The sequence below is a fragment of the Botrytis fragariae genome (genome assembly GCF_013461495.1).
Source record: "Botrytis fragariae strain BVB16 chromosome Unknown tig00000012, whole genome shotgun sequence".
Taxonomy (NCBI): Eukaryota; Fungi; Ascomycota; class Leotiomycetes; order Helotiales; family Sclerotiniaceae; genus Botrytis; species Botrytis fragariae.
In genome coordinates, this window is record NW_023500989.1 from 1,984,803 (window position 1) to 2,009,320 (window position 24,518).

Below are 24,518 nucleotides of genomic sequence, written 5' to 3' on the forward strand. Positions count from 1 at the left end.
TGCGGAGTCTTCGTCCAAGATTGTGAAGGCATTCTTTTGGTGATCGATGTAAAGGTCACAATGATTGAATGACCATCAAGTGATAGAAAATACTCGTCGAGACTGCGAGGACTGTTGATTGAGAAGTTGAATAAAAAGCTATTTGAGGTTGTAAATGCTGTAGATGTTGTGTTCAAATGTACTTAGTTGCATTTCTTGTTTGAGCCAAACTTTAATTACTCTAATTATAGTGGTAGTAGTAGTAGTAGTGAAGCAAGGACCAATTTCAGGGTCAATTGGCCCTGTACAAATTAAAAAATCCACTCTTCAAGCTTATCGTAACCCCAAAATCATTCTTCACTCTTCCTTCACTCTTCACTCTTCACTCTTCACTCTTCACTCTTCACTCTTCACTCTTCACTCTTCACTCTCCACTCTCCACTCTCCACTCTCCACCTTCACCTTTTTAACTCTTCAACCCTTCTTTGGACGACATCAGATTCCAAATCACTGCTATCATCCGCACCATAACTCCAAATGTCTCAATATTCATATCCAACATATCATATCATTGCCCTGGTTCAATGCAATACATCGTAGATTCCTTTTATTCCTAATGGTTTCGATGATCCGATTAGACATCAATTGGAGTTTTGGTAGGCTGGATTTTTCATGGTTTTCGGCGAGTTGGCGAGTTTTATCACCCTTGCACTTCAGACATCAACGGTTTCCAATCAGCCCTAACACAGCCAACCTTCGTATCTACATTTCTCCCATTTCATCCCATTTCATCCCATTTCAAGCAAGCTAGCCCATGTTCACGATTTAGTTGAGATCAGAGTAGACCTAGATCAGAATCCTCGTCTGATATTTCTGCATACTCCCTTCTCCTTTTTCAGATGACAGGTACTCCAGGCGCTGCGACAACTTCGATCTCATGTCTAGTTTCATAGCTTCTTATGCAACAGCGGGATCTCCATTGCCAATATACGCAGCAGAATCATGATCACTTCTGTCTATCCTTTTCTTGATCCACTTGAAGTTACACTACATTCGCAGATGCCGCAATGCCAAGAAATAAGAATAAGTATAGGCGCTTCGTCTTCTTCTTTTCTTTCAACTTCGTCACAAGCAGTCCTTTCTTCTCTCTCTGCTCAAAGTTATTTGGCGGGTTCCTCTCTTTTACAGTTTCTCTCTTTTAATTTACTTCCATTCTATCTTGCCAGTCAAGTAGATCACGTTGACCGTGCATCTAATTTTCCCGATCTCTCACACCTCGACGGTCTTCATTCATTTATACTACATTATCATTTACACCTATAACTCCAAAATTTAAATCAAAACAATGTATATCAGCAAAATCGCAAGTGTAGCTGCATTGATAAGTGTTGTAGCGGCAATTCCATCACCGCAAAAGGGGACAAAAGACGCTGCTACAGCTGCCAGTGGAAACGATGCATCCCTTACATTAGCATCAGATGCTATTCAGAGCGGTTCCTTCGCCGATGGTTCAGGAGAAATTGGTGCGGCGGAAGTTGGACAAGCGAAATCAGCAACCTCGAAGAACAACTTTATCAACTTTTGCTCTGGTTCTACTTTGACAAATGGTCTACAAGTTACTACAGGATCATGTAACGGTATTCGTAAGTTGTCTGTGAAGCATGTCTAGTCGACACGAATCTAATCGTAAATAGCAATGGGAAAACTTCCCGCCAAGACCGCCATGGTCTCTTCGACCATCATTAATCCCCCAACAGGTGGAAAAGGCATCCCATCAGACACCACCTTCAACATCACAGTTCAAATGTCAAATATCGTCGCCGGATCTTTCACCAACGCCGATTCCACCTACTTCGCTGCACCCCAAGATCTCTCCGGCGGTAAAGTAATTGGCCACACTCATGTCACTGTCCAAGATCTCGGCAGCTCTTTGAACCCCACGAAAGCTCTCGACGCTACCCAATTTGCCTTCTTCAAAGGTATCAACGACGCAGGAGATGGCAATGGTCTTCTTTCCGCTGTCGTGACCGGTGGTCTCCCGGCTGGAAACTACCGTGTATGCACAATGGCTTCTTCGTCCAATCATCAACCAGTTATCATGCCTGTCGCCCAGCGCGGTACCGCGGACGACTGCACTAAATTCGTAGTTACCGGCTCAGGCACCACCGCAAATGCAGCTTCGAATGATGGATCCGGTGGACAAGCTGCTGCTGCTTTGGCGGCAAGTGCAGTGGCTGCTGGGCCTAACAACTCGGTGGCAAGCTCAGCTGCAGCTACGAGTTCGAAGGGTTCAGCTGCCAAAGGAAATGCTAATGCAGCTAGTGCTACGAGCAAAGCTACAAAAGCAACTAGTACGGCGAGTACTTCTGCAAAGGCAGCTAGCACGAGTACCTCTGCAAAAGCAGCTAATACAGCGAATGCACAGGGTGGGAATAAGGGACAGGGTGGAAAGAATGGCGGTACCAATGCACAAGGAGGTAGAGGAGGAAACAATGGAAAGAGACGTCGCTCGAGACTTGAATTTATTGCATAGATTTCTTGTTTAATCTGGGAGGTACAAGATATTTGGTGTCTTATGGACAGGAGAAAGGGGTTCAAGATACTCGAGTACGAGTCAAAATCATTAATATAGGTAAGGCAAAGTAAGGGCTTGGGGACTGGGTAGAAAGGAAAGGTGTTTTGTTTCCTTCTTCTCCTTTCTTACATCATTTTCTTTCACGGGGGCAGAGGCATTGGGTATTGATACTCTGCGATCAATAAGTGAGCGGATGAATGGTATATACCTTGATGGGAAATATACATCATGTATTTGATGCGATAAGATGAGTCGAGGAATTGTTTACGAATGTCACACATGATAGATATCCTATTTGTTTATTGTATTGTAGTGTAACCTAGTGTAGTGTAGTAGGACGCTGGATGTCACGAATGTAATATTAAAAAGAAACCCTCACAAGCAACTGTCAATCACTTCCAATACCTCCATCTAAATCTTTCGAATGAAAAGATAATCTGAACTTCCACACAAAATCAAAGACCTGTCATCCTATCTCACAATACACACTACTACCCGGGCAAGATAAAACACCCTACGCTTCGGTACTACATACCTCAGACGGTAGATCAGACGGGTGGCGCTTAGCTGCGTCGCATATGTTGTGCATATGTGTGTATATTAAAAAAGAGGAGGGAGGTGAGGGAGTTTTTTATAGGACCAGCTGAAACGGGTGGTGTTTAGGGTGTGTTTGGCGTTGGGGTTGGGGGAGAGGTGTGGCGGTGTGGCGGTGTGGCGGTGTTTGGGGGTTGGGACGACGTGGGGGATTTGGGGGTTTGGATGCATGGATGGGAGGGTGGAGTGGAGGGAAGAGGGGAGGGAAAGAAGGGGAGCGGAAAGAATAAGAATTGGGGAAAGACGATGTGAGGTAAAGATTTAGATCTAATCCGATACATCACCACAGAACGAGGCAGTCAACGGAGGACTTTTGAGGTGAGAGTTTGAGGATCTAAATCTTTGCTCTGTGGAGGACATTTATTGATGAGCTCTCCCTAAATTGAGAACTTGGATCTGCGTGCTGATATGATATAGAATACTTATTATTGTAGTAGAACTTCGTGCTCGATAATGGTTAGCAAGTTGATCCTACATCTAAGGTGCTTGTGCTCCCGGTCTCGCTTGAGAGGTCCATTAAGATGAAGAAAAGTCTTCTGGTCTTGTCTCTTTATCTGCTTGTCGTGTGGAGTCCTGCATCACAACATTCTACCTTTCAAAGTTGTTGGAAGGCTTGCCTTTTAAATCTGAGCGCTGAGATATGTTGTCGGCGCTGCTCCATTCTGCCCTTCTGATGAGTAGGTAGAATCGAATAGAGGGACTAGTAATTCTCATACACACTCATCTATTAAGAGCTCCAAATTCCATCACAAGAAGCTACATACGGCAAGCACATCTTCTCATTTTCCCGTATCGTTCACTGAAAGCCATCAGTGCTGTGTACCACAATACACACATCATGGGCAGGTCTTACTACTCTGCTGTATATTTGACTTATGATTCTTGATCAGCTTGAGTGTTGTCATTGACTCATGCCTTCTGATGTGAACATCTTCGATGGCGGAAAATTCGGAGTCTTAAGTCTTTGCGTTTGAATGTCAAGTATTTAATCGACTGGCGCGGGGAGATTGCTTGGAATCTAGAGCGTCTACTCCTTCTGATTATATGTCGTGAGCTGAGAATCAAACGATATCTAAGCTTTCGCCTTCAGGGAAATTGAAGTGATGTATGTGTGGAGGATGAAGGGTAAAATGATATGTACCCACTTAGGTCTATCACCATTGCTAGTCTCGTAAGATTGAGGTCGAAGTCAGCTTTTGATTGTTCAAGAAAGTGAGGAACATTGGCATATAGGATGAGCTTAAGAGGTCTCATTGGCTTGCTTAAATAAAGTCATCTAGCGGGATATACCGCCGTGCTTGAAATTCACTGCGGCAACGAACGTACAAATCAAGAGATAAGTTTTAATTTCCTACCCCCTCAACCTTTCTTCGAAAACAACAATTTTCGTTTCGTCACTCGTTCACTCTTGACACGATCAGAATCAGAATTGTAGTGTAATTAGGAAATATCATAAGATGATTTTCAATTTCCTCATCGCAATATGGGTCATATGTGGAGCTGCTGGCGCAGCCCCTCAGTATGGTCCGATCGAATCTACCGTCACTGTGTACGCATCCTGCTCTGAAACTCCTGCTCCATTTCCAACTGCTATTGCAAGCAATCGCATGGCACAGATTTCCGCAGATTCGTCTCTACCTCTCTATGTGGCACCCACTGTTTCCGCCTTTTCGTCAGTAGGATCTTCGAAATCAACTTGGACTATCGAAGCTTCTCAATCATCAAAACTCACTGGGTCACTCGAGACTGCCGCTGAAGGAAGACAAATCCCTCAGTCATTCAGTGACGTCTTTTTCTTCATAGTCGACAAAGGTACAACTAGCTGGTTGAATGGACAAACGCCAACTAGCGCTCCGAGTCAGTCTTTCGTTGTTATTACAAGTGCTATAACAGTGGTTCCTCTGTCAATTCCACCTCCACCTGCATCGACATCCGCGTCTAGCAGTGAGATTGTGGTTATATCCACAGCAACCGTTATACCCCTTCCAACTACCCCATCTCCAATTCCCTCGTCTCCATATTCTTCGACGAAATCCTCCATTAGTGAGTCGGTGATTATATCAACAGCAACAGTGATTCCCTTGTCAACTCTGCCATCGCCTCAATCGTCATCCATGATAACCAAAACCAAAACGTTATCTACCAGTAAGCCTGTGGTTATGTCAACAGTAACAACTACTCCCGTATCATCCACTTCCTCATCATCTTCATCAACTACAAGCCAGCTAGCTTCCAGCAGCAATATGGTAATTACGTTAACCACCACAAAAACAACTGTTGTTCCCTTCTCAACTCTACTTTCGACAGCAACTGCTAGTAGCAAACCCACATCTACATCAACTGGCGCAATTGTTTCTTCACAGTCCAGTACAAATTACGCATTTTACAATGCAACGATTGTTTCCGGTACTTCCACATTTGCATCGGTAGCTCTTCAAAATGCAGTTGTTTCTACCTCTACAATTTCTTTCAATCTCTCGTCTATGGCCAGCAATCTTTCTACTACTGCAAACCCGCTTTCGAGTTTATCTTCTGTCTCAAGCCTAACCATATCCAGACCTGAAGTCTCTGAGAGCAGTATCAAGCCGGTCACCTCAACTTCATCAATCATTTTAGCAAGTGGTGTTGAGTTCTCAACACTACTGACTGCTAACTCTAGTTTCAAGTCAGCTTCGCCATTCGCCACTCATACCGTCTTTACTCCAATATCTGCGGTTTCTCAATCAGCTTCGGGTAGAATATTTACCGGTGTTGCCTCTAAGCCTAGCGGATGGAACTCAACGTCGCAAACAGCATCGGAATCGTCATTCAATACACATACGTCCGCTAAAACTGGGTCTTTGACTACTTTGACTGCACCAGGAAGATCCCAAGCCGCTACTCAAATTTCCATTCCTGCTTTTGCCACTGTGACTATTTCGGACTCTTCGTTTTCAATGCCGACGTCAACCTCCAGCTTGATTTCTTTGTCTAAGGATACTCCATCTTCTACATATACGTCAAGTTCTAGCTCGACTTCAACGTCTGTTTCTACCTCAATTCCCAGCTTTAATGCAACATCTTACGCCTCCTCCTTATCGAAGTCTACTTCAAGCTCAATCTTGACTCTGATATCCAACGCCACTTCAACATCTCAATCGATCCCATCTTCTACAGACGCGTCAATATCCAGTTTCATTTCGGTGATCAAAGGACCAAGTTCCGTCACTTTCCCCAATTCAACATCCTCTACATCTCCTATTATCATATCCTCAGCCACACCTACAAACTGCGGAGAACGTGGTGACTTCGTACTGACTGTAAGTCTATCTTCGCTAAGTGTTATATCCAGCAACTAATCAAGCATTCATACAGTTCGATGACGTCCCACCACTATCCGTTTCCAACGCAAGCGGTACTGACGTCCAGCCTGAGCCGCTATTCAATCCATACCACCAATTCCTCTTCTCTGATGGTTTCACCGTCGTCCCACCACCAAAACGTCTCCCCATCCTCCCATCCTCAAAGCCACTCCTCCTCGAATTCATACCCAACTTCGTAGCCAATTCCTCAAATAGACAAACAGGTCCTAATTCCGCAGACCATGGCTTCTCGGGCCAAATAGGAAGTGGCGATGAAGGACTCACCGGATGTTTTAATTTCAATCTCTACGGAGCATCGCTCGGTTGTGATTCCACGGGTCCTACATGCGACTTCACATTTACGGGATATAAGTACGACGTGGTTTCTAAAAAGACTTCTCAAGTAATGCAACAAGTTGTCAATGTTCCAGCTTGTCCTGAACTTTCGAGTTGCGTTTTGACCACCGTGGATCTGGAACCTAGTTTTATGGATTTGACGTATTTTTTCATGAATGTTACGGTGGCTGGCAAACCGAAACTTTGGTGGATGGATGATCTTCGTTTGGGGTGGTCGGATAATAGTTGTGCTATGGGTTTTTGTCGTCAGAATGCTCATGTGCGTTAAGTCCTGGAGATGCTCGGATTCAATTTCTGAAAGATATTGGGGGAGAAAAGGGAAGCATGGAATTGCTGTCTTTTTAGTCGTTCTACTCGGGATTCCGGATCTTGAACAGATAGAATCAAACCCACTCAACCTCTGAGATGATAACGTATATTAGCGGACTAGATATGGCAAAATGGGGAGCCAGCAAATGGAAGGGGGGTTTCCCGTTTTCGATGCTCGGCTCGGAAGTTCAATGGACTTTGCGCAGAAAACCAAAATATATTGATCCAATCCGGAATGCAAAATCTACGTTACAATCCATTTCATTTCCCTGATTTTAATACTGATATGTGATTTCTCACACTAGTAGATTGTGTTTAGCTTTGAGAAAATAGATTGATTACCTATTGGCATAATTTGATAAGTGAAGAGAGCTTTATACTAAGCTTCTGTCTTTCAACTATCTTTAAACTTTCTCCCGAGGTAAATGTAAGGGGAGTCATTACGATTAACACTATCCAGATATTAAATGAACCTCTTACCCTGCCTTCCAATAAGCATTCATCAACTCGGATTCCCACATAACCCTTCCAAATACCATCTCCGTAACACATCCTACCAGCGAGAATTATTCGCAATGGACAGAGCACTCGAGCATCTGGATACAAAATTTATGTAGATGATAAAAGTAAATAACTTGTTAATATAAGCGAGATAGGCGATTAGAAAAAGACGAAGGAGATGATTGGCCGTTGAGGTATGAATATGATCATCGCGAATTGAGATACTTAAGTATCGATCTTTGGTGTAGGAGAGGAGGCAGAGAATACACAAGGGAGGGGAAAGAGGAAGGATGAAGCGGGGAAGGTTGAGGAAATTGGATTTTTGATTGGGAATATAGGAGTGATAAAGTGACCGGAGGAGATAACCTTACATTCTCTTCACGATGCCGAGAAGGTGTAAAATCTGGAGTAAACTCATGAACGAGAGAGAGAGAAAGATGTAAACATGTTCGTTATTGCAAAAGCAATAAGGATGGGAAGTTCGACGCTGTGGAACAGGTTGAAGGGAATGTTAGTGAAGACGACAAGACAAATTCGTGGCATAGCACTTGTAGAGAGCTGTGATGAGGAGAGTCGACCAAGTATACTGCTTTACAATATTCCAAAAAAATGAGAAGTGTTTTTTGGAGGAGTTCAGATCGCGAATATAGCTGGTGTAAATGCTATTTATGACTCTCATAAAGATCTCCGAGTAAAATACCTAGATAACAATCCAAACTTCGGTATACAATCGCCATTCCAAATCGCGTGTAGAAATCAACCAACGTTGCCTGATCAAAGTATTACATTGACTGTTGTAATAAGAAGACAAAAGAATTAAGTGAGTAAATCGAAAAGAAAGACAAAATTAATGTTCCCTCCCCACACGCCCAAAAACAGAATTCTGCCCTCCATATCCATTCTCCTCCATCCATCTACCACGCCCCCTCAAAGAAGCACACTCCTCCACGCCGGCAACAAAGATCCAAAAAGAAAAAAAGAAGCTCCCGGCCTGGTTCGAACAAGCGACTTGGCGATAACGTGATTATAACGACTTCTATCAGAGTGTTACTGCAATCGCCCACTCTACCACTGAGTTACAAGAGCTGTGTGATAATTTGATTATAGTGGAGAAGATATTTTTTGATATATATTGTAATGATAAATAATGCGTGGGGGTAGTCTTAGAGACTATGTGGGAATGAAGTTTGCAGGGATTGGAGGAAGAGTATGATTGGTTGTTCATTGTTGGAGTCTGCGTGGGGGTCCGAGAGTTGGGAGGGGTGAGCGAACGACCGGAATTTGACCGCTCGGAAAATGGGACGGGGTTGTAACTTGCCGGTGAGCTTTTCTTTCTGCTTCATCAATCTCTCACTTGTGTTGTGTATTGAAAGAGCTATTTATTTTTACGCCCTTGGTCTAATCACCACACAAATATTATTTTGCGTCCATGAATATTAAAAAATGCAAATACATATCTATATATTTATCTATCTAAATCTATCTATCTCCTTCCTTAATGCGAAGAGATGGAAATCTCGAATACGGCGAGAAATGATACCACAACTCCTACAAGTAAAGAGACGCTTTATAAACCAGCAACTCCTTGACCTAAAAGCAAAACGCCATTATCATAATCTAATTCTCACTACCATTTCAACGATCATTAATACTCCCATAGTTAGGTCTCTCATCCGATTCATAATTTCCTTCTTCCGACGCGATGGATTGTATGAGATCTTTTGTTTTCGGTCCCGTGTATGTCCTAGATTATATATTAATATCATCTCAAAATCTTGTGCAGATAAAAGAAGAAGAAAGAACAACATACCTTCTCGCTCCAGCCCACCACCACCCCAAACTAAACACCGCAATAGCCGCGCCTACTGCCACCGCATAATTCATATTCTCCATCGTAACCGGTCTCACCGTTGGGAACATAAGAACTATACTTATGAATAACACCCAGGTACATGCTATCGCATTGATCGGCTTTTGCCATATCCCAAGCGTGTATGGGCCGGGAATAAATTTCACGCGCGAGGCGTATATATTGCGTGCCAGAATGACTGCCGCATATGACATGTCTAGAGCAGGAGCTGTGATGTTGAAAATTGCGACGATGGTAGCGGTGCTGCCGATGGCGATGGTGTTGAGTGCGCAGGTTAGAAGGACGATGAGCCAGACAGAGTGGAGAGGGGTGTGGGTGTAGGGGTTTACTTTGGACCAGAACCTATGAGGTTGGTTATTAGTATTTTTCGGTATAAAGGGGAACGACGAAATGAGCAAACTGGCAAATTTGGAAATTCAGAGACTTGGTAACTTACTTTGAGAAAGGAAGAGCTCCATCCCTCGCAAAAGCATATGCCATTCTAGTATCAGCAAGCATAGCCGAACATCCCGTAAAAAATTGAACAAGAATGACAAAAAACCACATTGCAGTTCCACCGTTCTTGCCCGCCGCATTTAAGAAGATTTGCGCTGCTGGCATTCCTGTGGGTGAATGAATGATAGCCTCGAGATCTGTTGTACAAAAACAAAAAGTAACGGTGAGCATCCAGCCTACGACTCCAGAAATGGTAACGGCCCATCGAATAGCCATTGGCCCGCGAACTGCTGCATCATGGGTTTCTTCTGACATGTGGGTTGTGCCGTCGTAATCAGTCATGGTCCATGCTACTGAGAGAAAGGAGAGGAAGAATGAGAACGGAGCTCCCCATCCAGATCCATTGGTGAAATGTGTAAAGACCCATGTTGCAGATTGTTTGTTGGGAGTTAGAATGAGTAGTGTGATACATATAGCGATTGAAGCTAGGACGTTGATTGGCATGAACCAAGTTACGATTTGGTGAAGACGTCTCGTTGTTAGGGAACAGATTACTCCCATGATTATAAGGATTAACCATGATAGTAGAGCGGTTTGTAGTGCAGTTCTATCGGCCCATGAGCATACGAAATTTCAGACATTGTTAAACAACTTACGGTGAATAGGCATATGTCCCGGTGACCTCATCAAAATTGGAGTTCATACTCGCAGCTGCTAGAACAAGCTGAGAAACGGTATATCCCACACTGGCAACACCTGCAGTTTGACCAAGTAAATTACACCATCCAATAATCCAGCTCCATATCGCCGCATGTTCAGGTGGGACAACATTCTTCGTAACGAAGTACATGCCACCTGCCGTCGGATATGCAGAGACCAATTCAGATACTTTGAGTATATCAGTACAAGTTACAACTCAAGAGTGAAGATTTCTAACCTGAACTTGATATGATTTGTGCCATTACAGAACCAAAAAACCATGCCCATACTGATGCTGCTGGTCCACCCAGACTCAGTGGGCTTCCAAAAGTAGCAGGAACAGATCCTAGGACACCAAGAACCGAGACCGCATAGGATAATGTAGACCATTTTGAGAAATGTCGATGTAAGTCCTTAGCTATGGTTAGTGGGCGTAACGTTGATCACGGGGGCAGTGAAGGAGGCTAACTTGAGTATAACCAATTCTGTTCAACAATCTCTCATCATCGTTCTCGATGGTAGCCATGTTGCTGCTCTGTTTCAGGCTCTGTGATGTGTCAGTCACGGAAGCCTCAATGACCCCAAGATCATTTTTCTGATCCATATTCGATAGATTTCAGGTATAATGTTGAATGCAAATATCGGAATAGCTTATGCAAAGTCACATACTCATGTGGGTTCGCAACGGAATATATACGCACGCGCATGGGCTAACGGATACAAAGAATGCAAGGAACGAACTTACTTTTAACTCCGGCCAAATACAGCATACAATATCTCTTGCCGCAAAGACTAAATATGACGCACAACAGAAGCGGTAAGGCCACAAACACGTTGGGTCTTCCCACCCCAAATTCGACCCCGGATAACCTTACCTATTCCCCTGTCAGATATGCCCTCCAGACAGAGCAATTAAACGAAAAAATATGCTGCCACCACCAACAAGCCTTTCAATAAGCCTGGTCAGGAAACCTAGGACCTGCTTCTATTTCCAATTCATGCGTCCTAGGCCTGCATTAGGGCATGAACTTTATGCCAACAAAATCGTTCGTGGAAATGTTTATCAATTGTCGCTAGTTTCAGCCCAATAGTGGGAACTTTTCGAACGAACAAACAAATGAGATGGGATCAGAATCCAGATGATGTAGATGATGTCGCGCAAATTGGAACAACGTGTACGAAGGCTAAGTGACTGAAAAAATATACACATACATACAGGGATTCAGTGAGAAGTGGGGTGCGACAATCGCAATCGCAATGCCCTTTCTTTTTCAGGTATGGTTGTCTCACGCTGAATCGATAACATTTCCATTGTGTGAGTTGAAGACGAGAACTTATTGATTCGAATGCGGGGTCTCCGACAGTAGCAGATTTTGGTCTGGTATGATAGTTTTGTGCCGCTTTGAAACCAAGTTATTTGGTTGGTAGTATCGTTAGTACTATGGGGATATTCCGCAGTCCTGATCCGGTCCTAACCCAGTACTACTGGGCTCTAAGTTGGGCTGTAGATTGTTGATTGACGATACTTTCAGGGTTTTGCTGTGTGCTCATGATGAATAACATTGGAATAGCTAGGTAGAGACTTTATAGGCCCAAATATTTATACATGATTACCTAGGTAGTACCGACCGACCTGCCACTGTTTCGGGTTATATTTCGGCCCCGGCCCGGGACTGGAGACTAACTTCCGTGTGCCGTTGACGATTTACTAGCATCTGTAATTTTAGACGACGTATTGCCTTTACATTTTGATATACGATGGAAAATGTGTTAAGATTATTCGAATTTCGAACGCGTATGCGATGTGTATCCACACTCGAAAAGCTCTGTTCTATATTATCAAGCTGGTGGCGGTGAAGCTCCCTTTTACGGACCCCCTCTTTCAATATTTCCCCGAAGTTTCATCTCGTATCCATCGATCTGCCCCCTTAAGGTTCTTTCAGGGTGGAGATATTATCTTACCGAAGAACTCATTTTCTATAGGCCCTGTTCTACAAGGGGCAATTACCGTGCTAGCATCTTGAACCTTGATAGGAGTCAATAAGGCTGTTTAGACCCGCGAGTTTGGTTCTGTTGGAAACACAACATTTCGAGCTTCCTATTGATTCACATTGAATGATTACCCGTCAGGACACATTACTCGCCGTCCAATGATACAAGTACACCAGAACTGACATGACGTCTCAAGGAAGATGCAATGGGAGATTATACCTGGTAGTTACACTACATATTTTGGTAAGTTGACAACGATATAAATTGTTTGGGGCGTACCTCTTTGATCCATGTCTACCCATGCCATCTTCCGACTAGTGATGAACCCTCGTAAAGCTCGGAAACTTCCCTTGATGAGAAGAAACGGTTACTTGTCGCTGAATGCTGGGTTTCAACCTATACTTCGAACCGGTGGCTTGAGGGTGCTGATGGTTCGAGGGCGCTGAGCATCAATTGTCTCATATTCATATGTAGATAGTATCCTATCACGTAGCAAATCATCAAAAGAATGACATTCCAAGAAATTATCTGAACAACTGTCGGATGCAGCCAGACGAACCCGACCATACGTATTTTTAAGCTTTCTATCAAACCTTCCAGCCGATTGTTGAACGGCCAAGACTCGGCTGGCCGAGGTATGAGAAGGGTAACAATTATTGGTTTCTATGGCGTTGGTATAAAGTCTGAACGGGAAAACCGGAACGGATTCTCATGCATTCTAGATGCATTCATTCGAAGATCCCCCACACATCGTTTTATTTCTTTTTTTGTTGCCACGCCGTACATGGATGGAACCTCTAAGACCTCGAAAATCTAGATCTCGTCACATGACCCTATCAACCTATCACGATCCAACAACCACAACCACATCACCTCATTCTGACTACGAAGTTGAGACACAGCAATCAGCATACAATGTTCCCCTCCAATCTCCTCTAAGCTACTCAATTCATCAATGAATCATACCAAACTATCAAACTTTTCCTATCTCAAACAATTACAGCAAGAATGAGTCTTATCACATGTTTCACATAGCATAATCTCTATCAAGAAGATGAAACCACACACTGGGTGAACCTTGGCGAGAGATTTGAAGCAGAGCTAAATTTAAGCATGATTTGATACATGCCATCATGTGCCATCAGATCTTCGGACCTTGTAGACCTGATGTTCTGATGGAATTATATTTGTTTTTTTGCCGATGTTCCGAATTGGAAAGATGGGTTGAAACAGAGGAGGAAGAGAAAGAGGACCTGAATGAGAAACTTCACAAACGGGATCCTTGGGGATGGTGATATTTTGTGTTAATCTGTAATCATTTTGATGATCATGCAAGAGGTGCGTCTTCTATATCCAAATTAGGGTTCCTCTTATGTATTATGTATAGTTGTCCCTTCGCATCATCTATATCTCTCTCTGTATAATCAATTCATAGCTTTAGCTTCCCCTCCAGTCTGAGCATCCATCAAAGAACCTGCTAACCCCTCTTTCCAAAACAAGCTTTCTAAACAACAGCTCTCAATTTCAGAATGAAGGCAGTGCGACTACTGCTCCAAACCATCTCTACCTCACCTCACCTCAATTTACCTCATTCGCCCTACCATGACTTGTACACAAATTCCTTAGCCGATTTCAGAACCGTCTGAAATATACCACTCTATTAATTCTCCGGTAAAAATTCCATCTCATACAATCACGGCATGATTTAGCGTGGCTGAGCACTGATCGTGAAGCCTATATCAAACCTTCAAACCTTCAAACATCTCTATAGCTCTCGCACTGTTTGAGAATCTACACTTGAACAGCGTCTCTCCTGCATATGTATATAACCTTCTCGCAAACCACATCTGATATTTATATAAACTCGAACCAAACTTTCTAATACACTCCTTACTAATTACTCCCTCCCTTTTCGCGGCTAGTCCTGCTGAATTACTCTCCTTAATAAAATAAAATTGAAATTTGATATTTCATGTTCATTCCTTAGATTTACTGGTATTTCTTCTCTTCATATTATCAAACAAGATTAGTTCGTCTCATATACCCAACGATATCCAATCCACAACTTCAAAATGCAATATTCATTTACCGCTCTTACACTCGCCGTCTTGGCAACGGCTATCCACGCCTCCCCTATTCAGTTGGAGACGAGAGAGTAAGCATTCATTACCTACCTATACCTTGTATTCATAATTATCGACGATGGAGTTAATATTGTAAATAGTATAATAGCAATCGCCGATCCTAACGCTGCAAATACTACAATGCCCGCTCCTCCGGCGCCCCCAGCCGGTGCTCCTGCTCCCCCCGCACCCGCTGATGCAGCCAATGTTACGATGCCTGCACCCCCTGCTCCTCCAGCCGGTAGTCCAGCTCCTCCAGCACCAGCTGCAAAAGGCAATGGCACAATGCCAGCCCCGCCTGCTCCTCCTGCCGGCGGTCCAGCACCTCCAGCACCCGCTGCAAAAGGCAACGGCACAATGCCAGCCCCGCCTGCTCCTCCTGCTGGTGGTCCAGCCCCACCCGCTGATGCAGCCAACGCCACAAAGCCAGCTCCCCCCGCTCCCCCAGCTGGTGGTCCAGCCCCGCCAGCCCCTGGTAGCGCAACAAACACCACCACGTCCGCTCCCGAGGCCCGCGATCTAACCTCCTTCTCTATCACGGATACCCCCCAAGCAAACAACACCAGTTCTGCCAATGCCACCACCATTACCGCCACTGTAACCGATCCAACTACTAACACGACGGGTACCGTATTCCCTGGAACCGCTGCAAATTGCACTACATTTTTCATTGTCTCAATGGGAGATACATGTGATATTGTTGATGCGAAGAATGGAATCACGTTGGATACTTTGAGAAAATTGAACACCGAGATTGATGCTGGTTGTGCCAATTTGAGTGTGGGACAGGCGCTTTGTGTTAAGACTTAGGTGTGGTGTAGGAAGAGGCGAATGTGGAGTGAAAAAAATATTTAAAAAATGAACCCGGGAAGCTTTAAAGTATGTTTGTTGTAGTTAAGGCAGGTCGAAAGGTTGTTATTAGCCATACCTTTGTCTGCAAGACCACTCAATCAACGATTGGCCACAATTAGATTTTAGTCAATGTAAGCATTCTTCCCAGTTCAAAAAAACTCAACATACAATCAATATCTCATGAGTATTTGTGCAATTTCTTTCTATCAAGCAAATAATAAAGAACAGTGACTTCTGTATTGCCTTGTGGCAAGTTACCTATCAATTGCCAAAGCAGGATGACACCAATAACAGACAAGCATGTTGACGCTTGATCAATGCAAGACGTTGTAGTCTACTGGTGAATCACCTCTGTTTGTCTCTGTTGCTAGATTTCTATCTTTGTAACTAGAATGAAGAGTGGAAAGACAAAATATATGCTAAATATGTGCATTTGTCGTATCCCACTCGCCAATTCAGCAATCTCTTGACCGTCAATATAAAGCAAAAGTCCTACCTACTGTAGAACCTGAACCTTAAGCATTACAATATAATCACTATATACCGTATTCGCTCAACGCTGAATGACCCTAGCTGTAAGTATACGCTGTAATATAGATTCAAGAACCTTTATCAATCATGATAAAAGACTCACTATGTTCATTATCAATCTAACAATATATCACACTAGCCGAATGTGGCCTGTCCCTTTACTGTCCGAGGCCCGACCCACGACTCAACCTATAACACAATTCACCATCGAAGATCAAGGAGATTTGTTTCCATCGCATTACCAACCTTTTTGAAGAGTTGGATGCTACTTCAAATACCAATTTGATACTCGAATTAAAAACAAACTGCGACTTTAGTATTCGACTCTCAATATAAAGTTTGAATCAATCTTTTTACGAAGATAACTGACACCCATCTTCAATATTAAATTGAACTTTTCTACCGAAAACAACCTGCAGCGACTAGCCTTCGCAGCAAAGAACTACTTCTCAAGATCTTTCCAGTATTCTTCACGGTCAAGACAGTCAGGACACATTGAACAGGTATGTGGCAATTACTTTTTAATCTTCACAAAACAACGAAATACTCAGAAACTTCAAAGTTTCTCTAGACTTGAGAGAATGCGCCTCCCTGGAGACAAGACCATGCTTTGGCTTCTACGAATTCTGACGCAATTAGATATTGACAATGACACCATCGAAGAAAGATCAGAGAGGACTTGCGCCAAACAATCAAAGTTCAGGTACTGCTATCGCGAAGGGTGAGGAGAGAGAATCCGCAGTCGGAGCGCATCGAGGTGAATTCGAAGAGCGCGGTGATGTCAAGGATGAAACGCAAACACCCCAAGGAGATCACATGTGCGAGAAAGGGAGTTACTTCAAGGATTATGAAGAATACGAAGAGACAGATGAAGACATCGAAGAAGTACCGACACCGGCAAAGAGAATTACAGGAGTCAGCCATCGAATGCCATGCGTGATCGCCGAAAAGGAGGTCAAAAAGCCATACAGAGAATCAGCAAGCAGCACTACAACACGGACGCGAAAGGAGCCGATATTGACAAAGTTTGTAACATTCATTTATAAAAACCAATCAGTAACCATCGGGTCAGAACACTGGCGGTCTCGACTTGAGCAATGGAGAGATGATCTCCAGGATGAAGGTTTAATCGGTGTTGTATGGGATGAACGTGCTGAACCTTGGAAATACCAGAAGCGCTCGAAAGAGAGTAAAAAGATGGGTGCATATATCTGCGACTTCGAGACGCCATCAGAAAAAGCTGGCTTAGTTCTCCACTGTCCTGTTGAACATAAGGAAGACGAGCAGCGGAACAATTTCACACCTCTTCACTGCCCAACTGAAGATCAGGAAGATGGGAGCCCAGAGAAAGAAATCGTCAAAATCTATATCGGCCCAGAAAGAGCAGTGATCCGAGTTTATAAGAAGGTTCTCTGCGAGAAAATTCCATACTTCAAAAAATTCTTTAATGGAACATCCCAAGAGGCAGCATCGAATTCCGTTACATTCCACAGTGGCGACTTTGAGGCTTTCCACGATTTGATGTGGTGGGTATCTAATGGGCACTTGCCTCCATGGTCGATTTATCCTGATGGCAAAGAAATGGATGAACGCATGCAGGATGATTGTCCAGTCGTTCGGATTCAAACGGAGTTCAATTGGGGTGGGCTCTATTTGCTGGCGAAGAGATTGTGCGTGGAAAATTTGATGAATCTCATAACAGATTATGTCGTGAGAGCCCTGGAGTTAAACCGAGCCATCCTGACGAAGGAGGACATCGCTGGTATCTATAAGCATACCCCAAAGAATTGTGGCTTAAGAAGGCTAGCCTGCTATAGCTTCAATTATGACCTAGATCGGTGTCCTCCAGAGTTTTGGCCACGGTACTATGACATGGCAAAACGCATCGATGGCTTGGAGGATGACTCTGTTGCTCTCAGGAGAGGACCACATGGAGAAGTGGTAACCTTTACGGGCATATGGGACTTCCCACCATGCAAGTTTCATGACCACCTTGATGGAGAAATCTGTGACCAAAAGAAGTTGAAAGACCGGGAAGTAGGTATAAGACGTCCTGAAAAGATTCATTAAGTGCCGAGTGAAATTGAACATCCCGCGGGCTAATAGGTTCGAAGGTTGTAGGAGACTGCAGAAAAAGGCGATATTGCACAAGCGACTTGATCTGTTGTGCTATAGGCAAAGTCGGAAATGATCTATCCGGGTCTCTATGCGAACTATGTATGTGTTAAATCTCGCTCGGAAAAAGTTAAAATCGTGCTTGTCGGAATGTTGAAAAGTCAGTCAAGAACGGATACTTGTCAATATGTCACTTAGCCAGACAGCCAGAACTAGATAGGTAGCGAAATGATGATATTACCAACGAATATAGCTGTTCTGGTCAAAAAAATATCTGGTCCAGTGGCGGTGAAAGTATATTATCAATGCTAAAACCGTTTTCATCCAAGATACAAGTCGTGAAGATCTGAGCACCCGTTAAGAATATCGTCGCCGATTCAAAACGCCACGATTGATCTTCGAGATACCCGACATTAAATTTGATAAGACTAATAAGTATAAGCTAACTACGATACCTGATATTTGGCCTCGTGGAAGAAGAAACTTGATGGCGATACCTCATCAGAGCTTGATCGGGCCTGACAGGTATGGGCCCAAAATATGACCCAGCTAGCACACTGGCGAAGAGTAATAACTCTTCCTTAAGTAGTAAGAATTCCGATTTTGTCAGACATCGGAGAAGAAGCAAGTGTTTGGAGTTGGATGTTGAAGCAAGCTACCCAAGTTTTATGGAAGGTGTCAGTGTAGCTGAGATCTAAAGTGTAGTACTGATGTCCTATGTCTTCTAGAAGTTTAATCAATAATACTCTTCTTCGAACTTGTGTCTATAGATAAGGAGTGTCGTTGTTTCACAGACCACGAATGTTGTGTGTATTTGAGTACAAATTTCGAAATAAGAATCCGGATGTGATGGTGAAAAGGCCCGTGAAGTTCCACATCCTTCAGCCCGGGCCACCGCCGCCCATGTCCAAAATCCATGACTTCCCCCTTCATCCGTACACGACAATCGTCCCCCATAGATCAACAATGACATCAAGGAACAAGAATGCGATAAATACTCACGTTACATGAAGATTATGTGTGACTCTGGAATTCGAGTTCCTTGAGTTCTCACACACCTTCAGGACGCGTTCCGTATGGATACATAGCTAAAAGAAATGTAGGTTACTGATATTGAAGAGGCGCGAGCGAGATGTGCTTGCGCAAAGCATCTCATGGCTTTCCTATTGCGTTAATCATTCCATTTGTTATACTTCGATGGCGCATCAGCTGCAGAAAGCAATCTATAAATTTCTTATATATCCGTCAAATTCCTCATCTCTTCAATACTTAGTGGACAGCATCTTCGATTAACCTTAGCTTAATTCACCTACCCCTTCGTCAAACAAGATGGCGGACAATAAGCCAACTCTCCATCACTTAGATGCAAGTTTGCCCCTCCAAATCTACTGATAACTAATTAACGAAACTAGAACTCCCAATCTCAACGTATCCTCTGGCTTCTTGAAGAGCTAGGTATTGAATACAATATCATCCACCACTTCCGCAAACCTGCCGATGATCTTATTGCCCCTTTCCGCTCTCCCGAATCCCTCAAAGCCCTCGGCCCATATGGAAAGGCCCCAGTTCTGACAACTGGTGCCGCGGATGGCAATCGATATATTCCAGAGAGCGATGCTATATGCACATATCTTCTTCGCAAGTTTGACACCGAGGATAAGTTTGGCTTAAATAGCGGTGATTGGATCAGAGACGAGATCCTTAATTGTTTCAATCTTACGACATTCGTGCGATCGATTTACTTTATTCTTTTTATTGATATAGATTTCATTAGGAATGGAGTTGTAAATTGGTTTGATGGTCCCGAGTTGAGGGAGATTCTAACTATTTTGGACGAAGAATTGAAAAATGCACCGGGAGGTGGGTATTTCATGGGGAAGAATCCTGGCAGAGCCGATGTTATGATGGAGTTTCCAATGAGCTTCGTAAAGCATAGGAACTGGGTTGATCTGGAAAAGGAATTTCCTAGATTGGATGAGTGGTTGAAGAGAGTATACGATAGGCCTGCTTGGAAGCGGGGATTGCAGAAGGGTAATGGTTCTTATGATCTCAATGTTTTCCCTAAACGAGCTGTAACTTCATGATTGGATTGTTTACTGTTCCACTATACTTTGGTTTGTGGAATCAATCTGCATTCAACATTGCCATTTTAGCTCTGATGTCGCTAGCTAATAAGTAGAATCTATATCTATGTCCCCAGCTTGCAGGCTTTTGGCTGATATTCTGATCCATTACGGGTGTACGAGAGAGATTATCCTAATTATCTTGAGTATCAAGTCATCTGACAATCTTTTCACGTATTATGCTTCTCAAGGTAAGGAATCCTCTGTGGCGCAGCACTCGAGCCACCCCGCATTTATGAGCATCGTCACGACAAATATCAGAAAACCGGTACACATACCTAGTAGCTTTCTGAACATTCTCAGATATAGATGCAGTTGCTGTCACAATGAAAGTTAAGTCCAAAGTTCAAGCCACCAGACTAGATGGCTACTCAACTCGGTCAAATCTATGAAACTCTTTACACTCTCATCGGGCCATTCATACCCTTTCTTGTACCCATCAACTTCTACATCAACCTACGCTTCCTATGTCACCCAAAATGGAAAACGAGCACAGCTAGCAAATTTGTAAATGCAGCAAATATGATACAACTTCTAAGCCGATCAGTACCGCGGGTATTGCTGACATTATGGAGCATGAATGGAGAATTTTTGGGGCAATGGAGGGTTTTGACGGAGACTGGACTAATTATTTTGGCTCTTCTGATCTGGGGCTCGGAATGGGATATCGATGAAGGGTCGATTGATGAGATGCTGGATGATTGGTGGGCTACTTCTGACGACGGAAATGAGCAAAGAAAGATGAAGGAACAAGGAGAAAAGGACTCTGATAAGGGAGGAATTACTGTGGAGTGCCAAGGACATCAGTCGAAAGCTCGCTAATTGAGATGGAGACGCTTAAGTACAAGCAGCCTCGAGAGACTTAATGGTTTGACCACACAATTGCGCCATGATTAGGAGATCAAGATGCCTTGAAAGTTTGAGGTTACCGTGGACGATGACGATGGTGGTGTGCATCAATGGAATCGGAGTAATATACAAGCTAAATCAAGAAGCTTTGTTGTGTGCAGGAGCTGTGAAGTTTTGTTTGGAGGGAGCAAAAAGGGAGCCAGCGTCAAGCCCACAGAAATATATGGAGTTATCATATCACCACCAAGTCATGATCAGTACTAAGGGATCTACCCGCTCAATTGCTCGAATTTTGATACTAGAGATCCATTTTAATTGAAGCTTAATGGCCTTAAATCTCACAGCATAACACTAGGTCCACTGAATCACACGCCATGATAAACTAAGAGTCGCCAAGGTCGCATTTGACGTAATCGTGCCGTTACTCCCGGTGATAGATACTCAATTACGACGGCACCCAGAATTATCTTCTCTTTCTCTCAATTCACCTCAACACAACATTATTTTTGGCTATCCTCCACAAACTGAATATGTCTGAATCATCCATACACAAACGCGCCGTGGTAGTTTCCGCTTTCGCGATTGCATACCTTTTCGCTTTCGTTTTACTCGTTGTTTTCATTGCGACGGATATCATTCATATTCCATACGTTTCTCATGGGTTGGATTCACTTTTCTCTTGGATGACTGTGATCCTATCACCAATCTACCCATTCTGGGCTCCTCTAACGCTTGGTGTCTCTATCAAGCTATGTCGACACAAGACATTTCCAAAGCAAAGAGAATGGATCACTTCATCTATTCTGATTTGTACATCACATCTTGGACGAGTAATTGTGGATACTATGCAGGCGTTGGGATTCTTTGACAAAGTTTGCAGCTTGAGGAATTGCTGGCATGAATATATTCAAATGTGCTTGATTGCAGTTGTAATTATAAGCGAAGTCGTTGGGATTCCATGGGATGCAAATATTGTTCAGACTTGGGTCAACAAATTGGCGGTCGAATCTGAGGACCTGGCAGCAAAAGAGACGGCTATAGATGATGAGGATGGGATGGAAAAGGGTCTTGTTGATCAAGCTGCAGAAGAGGTTACGTACTTGATTAGTGAAAATCCGGGGCTACACGGGAAGCAGATATCTGTCGAGACTATTGAGCTTCATACAACTGAGGACGTTGAGTTGCCCATGAATAAGGCATCAACATAGAGTGACGAAGGTACGAACTATGATCGCGATGAGAGATCTATTCTCGTTTGGTGATAGCACAGACCATTGAGTATCGAAGTGGAAGTAAACCAGCATACAGCTGGTGTTGGAGATTGATTAACACAGTTTGATATTTGTAGCATCAAGCAATGATTTATCAACTCTGACTCATTATCACTTTGGATTCCGACTCATATATCACTCATTGATCATAGACAAAATACGAAAGCATTCCATGCTATCCATGGAATTTCACACTGCGTACATGGTCAAATGAAATCGTCAATTCCGACCAAATGGAAATTCTGTGCAATAGCAAAACAAATCTTCCCGAGGTCGCGGAACCAGTTACTCTCAGCTTTAGACTTGTTTGCCCACTCTACAATAGTACTAGTCCCGCTTGCGGACTCGCTAAATTATTTTCCTTCACTCACATATTCCGAGTCTCAAACAACAAAGACCAATGGCTAATCACCAATCCTACTCCTTAATAGACGCTATCCGCTTTGTTATTTGGTCAATGTCAACAAAGACTCCTTAGTCCAAAACCGTAAGATATCTCCTTATCTCAATCAAAATGTATGGACGTAGTTTTTGGCATCTCACCAACTTCAATATATCGGACTTCATCGAAGGACTGTTATAGATCGCCAAACTTTAATTGAGTTGGATGAAACAACAAATAAAAATGGCAAGAGATGAATTTATACAACGAGCCAAGATTATTGTGGCTTTCCCCAATATTGGAGTGGGCGCCCTCGACGCAATTAAGGATCAAATACTTCCCGATACTAATGTCACTTTCTTTCGATCCAGCTTTTATTTCAATGATCCCCCATCAGCTGAGGGAATAGCGGAAAGAGATTTGATAGCTGCTCCTGCTCCTCCGCCCACACCATGGGAAAAGCTAAAAGAAATTCGAGAACGAGTGCTGAAAGATATTGAACAGACTATGGTGGAACCAGGAATCATCATTCTAGATGATAATTGTAAGCCTAAACTCAACCTTATCGAGGCTATGGAGATTGAAGACTGGGATTACAAGCTCGTTTCACCTGCACGCAGTCAAATCATTCGGGATCTCATGCCGATGCACTATGGAAATCAAATGAAGGAGCAGTGGCTGGGTGCACTGGAGCGTCTGAAAGACGATTGGGATGAATACGCCATTCCCGCCAGGAAGAAATTCGAAATTCCCCCGGGCCAACTGCTATCGGATGTCATTGTGCAGATTATGCAAGAACCGATTCCGATACCAAGACCTGCCGATGATCCTAGAGAGTACTCAGAGGAGGATGACGATGGAAAGGCAACCGACAATGAGCTCCTCCGAACAGCTCACAATACGGATAATAGACTTGGATCCAATGCTCAGATTCGAGCTATGCCTCTGTCATTTTCCAACGTCATTGTTAATTCACCCTACAGTCAAAATAAAAACACAAACAACGCCAAAACAAAAACCTTTTTCACATGGTTCTTCTTCCTCGCTAATGTCTTACTTACCGTTGGTCTTGCGTACATACTTTACAACATGGTATTAGACTACGAAGAATTCATCGAGAGCGAAAAACCGCAAAAGCGAGAAGTTTTGAAAGAGCCATCCGAGTGGGTGGAAGAAAGTCCATTTTTCATTTGGACGACATGGCCGAAGAAACTAGTTAAAATGGCTTTGCCTTACGCTGCAAAGAGAAGACAAGTGAGCGAGGAACTATTAGAGACGGTTGAGAAATGGATACAAACAGAAAGATTTTTGAGGGGAAGCGATCCGGGATGGCAGTTTTCGGATGTGCTCGAAAGATTAAGGCATGTGGGGTTTATCACTTCGGACACTATAAAGAAAGAAGCATCTGGGGTAATCTCTAAAATGGCTTCTACAGCAGCTTCCACGCTTTCGGTACCAACGTCAATACCGACGATTGATTTGATAGGGGATGAGTATGATTAGCACTCAGAATGCACGAGATATGATAGTAATGCCATGATTTGCACGGCAGGCTTATGAATTATGCATCAGTAAAACGTGTTTTGCACAGCCCGTCGTGAATGCTGGATAGGATAAAAT

General features: G+C 43.4%; 10 protein-coding genes across 10 annotated transcripts; 9 read left to right on the forward strand and 1 right to left on the reverse strand.

The window, feature by feature from the left end:
- Positions 1-1,324: 1,324 nt before the first annotated feature.
- Positions 1,325-2,512, forward strand: Bfra_002828 (putative ribosomal protein s17 protein; the record flags this gene model as incomplete). The annotated part of the gene is made up of 2 exons (XM_037333242.1): positions 1,325-1,622; positions 1,674-2,512. 2 exons carry the CDS (start codon positions 1,325-1,327, stop codon positions 2,510-2,512), a joined length of 1,137 nt encoding a protein of 378 aa, XP_037195370.1.
- Positions 2,513-4,605: 2,093 nt separating this feature from the next.
- Bfra_002829 (uncharacterized protein) lies at positions 4,606-7,114 on the forward strand (the record flags this gene model as incomplete). Its single annotated transcript, XM_037333243.1, has 2 exons — positions 4,606-6,447; positions 6,503-7,114. The coding sequence occupies 2 exons, from the start codon at positions 4,606-4,608 to the stop codon at positions 7,112-7,114; spliced, it is 2,454 nt and encodes an 817-aa protein (XP_037195371.1).
- Positions 7,115-9,291: 2,177 nt separating this feature from the next.
- Bfra_002830 (putative amino acid permease protein) lies at positions 9,292-11,264 on the reverse strand (the record flags this gene model as incomplete). The annotated part of the gene is made up of 6 exons (XM_037333244.1): positions 9,292-9,400; positions 9,467-9,868; positions 9,963-10,568; positions 10,618-10,849; positions 10,899-11,073; positions 11,130-11,264. 6 exons carry the CDS (start codon positions 11,262-11,264, stop codon positions 9,292-9,294), a joined length of 1,659 nt encoding a protein of 552 aa, XP_037195372.1.
- A 547-nt stretch (positions 11,265-11,811) lies between these two features.
- On the forward strand, positions 11,812-12,176 carry Bfra_002831 (uncharacterized protein; the record flags this gene model as incomplete). The annotated part of the gene is made up of 3 exons (XM_037333245.1): positions 11,812-11,835; positions 11,879-11,935; positions 12,051-12,176. 3 exons carry the CDS (start codon positions 11,812-11,814, stop codon positions 12,174-12,176), a joined length of 207 nt encoding a protein of 68 aa, XP_037195373.1.
- Positions 12,177-14,724: 2,548 nt separating this feature from the next.
- On the forward strand, positions 14,725-15,585 carry Bfra_002832 (uncharacterized protein; the record flags this gene model as incomplete). Its single annotated transcript, XM_037333246.1, has 2 exons — positions 14,725-14,807; positions 14,877-15,585. 2 exons carry the CDS (start codon positions 14,725-14,727, stop codon positions 15,583-15,585), a joined length of 792 nt encoding a protein of 263 aa, XP_037195374.1.
- A 1,221-nt stretch (positions 15,586-16,806) lies between these two features.
- On the forward strand, positions 16,807-18,228 carry Bfra_002833 (uncharacterized protein; the record flags this gene model as incomplete). The annotated part of the gene is made up of 1 exon (XM_037333247.1): positions 16,807-18,228. The coding sequence occupies one exon, from the start codon at positions 16,807-16,809 to the stop codon at positions 18,226-18,228; it is 1,422 nt and encodes a 473-aa protein (XP_037195375.1).
- Positions 18,229-19,602: 1,374 nt separating this feature from the next.
- Bfra_002834 (putative glutathione s-transferase protein) lies at positions 19,603-20,357 on the forward strand (the record flags this gene model as incomplete). Its single annotated transcript, XM_037333248.1, has 2 exons — positions 19,603-19,638; positions 19,686-20,357. The coding sequence occupies 2 exons, from the start codon at positions 19,603-19,605 to the stop codon at positions 20,355-20,357; spliced, it is 708 nt and encodes a 235-aa protein (XP_037195376.1).
- Positions 20,358-20,759: 402 nt separating this feature from the next.
- On the forward strand, positions 20,760-21,218 carry Bfra_002835 (uncharacterized protein; the record flags this gene model as incomplete). The annotated part of the gene is made up of 1 exon (XM_037333249.1): positions 20,760-21,218. One exon carries the CDS (start codon positions 20,760-20,762, stop codon positions 21,216-21,218), a length of 459 nt encoding a protein of 152 aa, XP_037195377.1.
- A 557-nt stretch (positions 21,219-21,775) lies between these two features.
- Bfra_002837 (uncharacterized protein) lies at positions 21,776-22,453 on the forward strand (the record flags this gene model as incomplete). The annotated part of the gene is made up of 1 exon (XM_037333250.1): positions 21,776-22,453. The coding sequence occupies one exon, from the start codon at positions 21,776-21,778 to the stop codon at positions 22,451-22,453; it is 678 nt and encodes a 225-aa protein (XP_037195378.1).
- A 688-nt stretch (positions 22,454-23,141) lies between these two features.
- Positions 23,142-24,401, forward strand: Bfra_002838 (uncharacterized protein; the record flags this gene model as incomplete). The annotated part of the gene is made up of 1 exon (XM_037333251.1): positions 23,142-24,401. The coding sequence occupies one exon, from the start codon at positions 23,142-23,144 to the stop codon at positions 24,399-24,401; it is 1,260 nt and encodes a 419-aa protein (XP_037195379.1).
- Between the last annotated feature and the right edge of the window lie 117 nt (positions 24,402-24,518).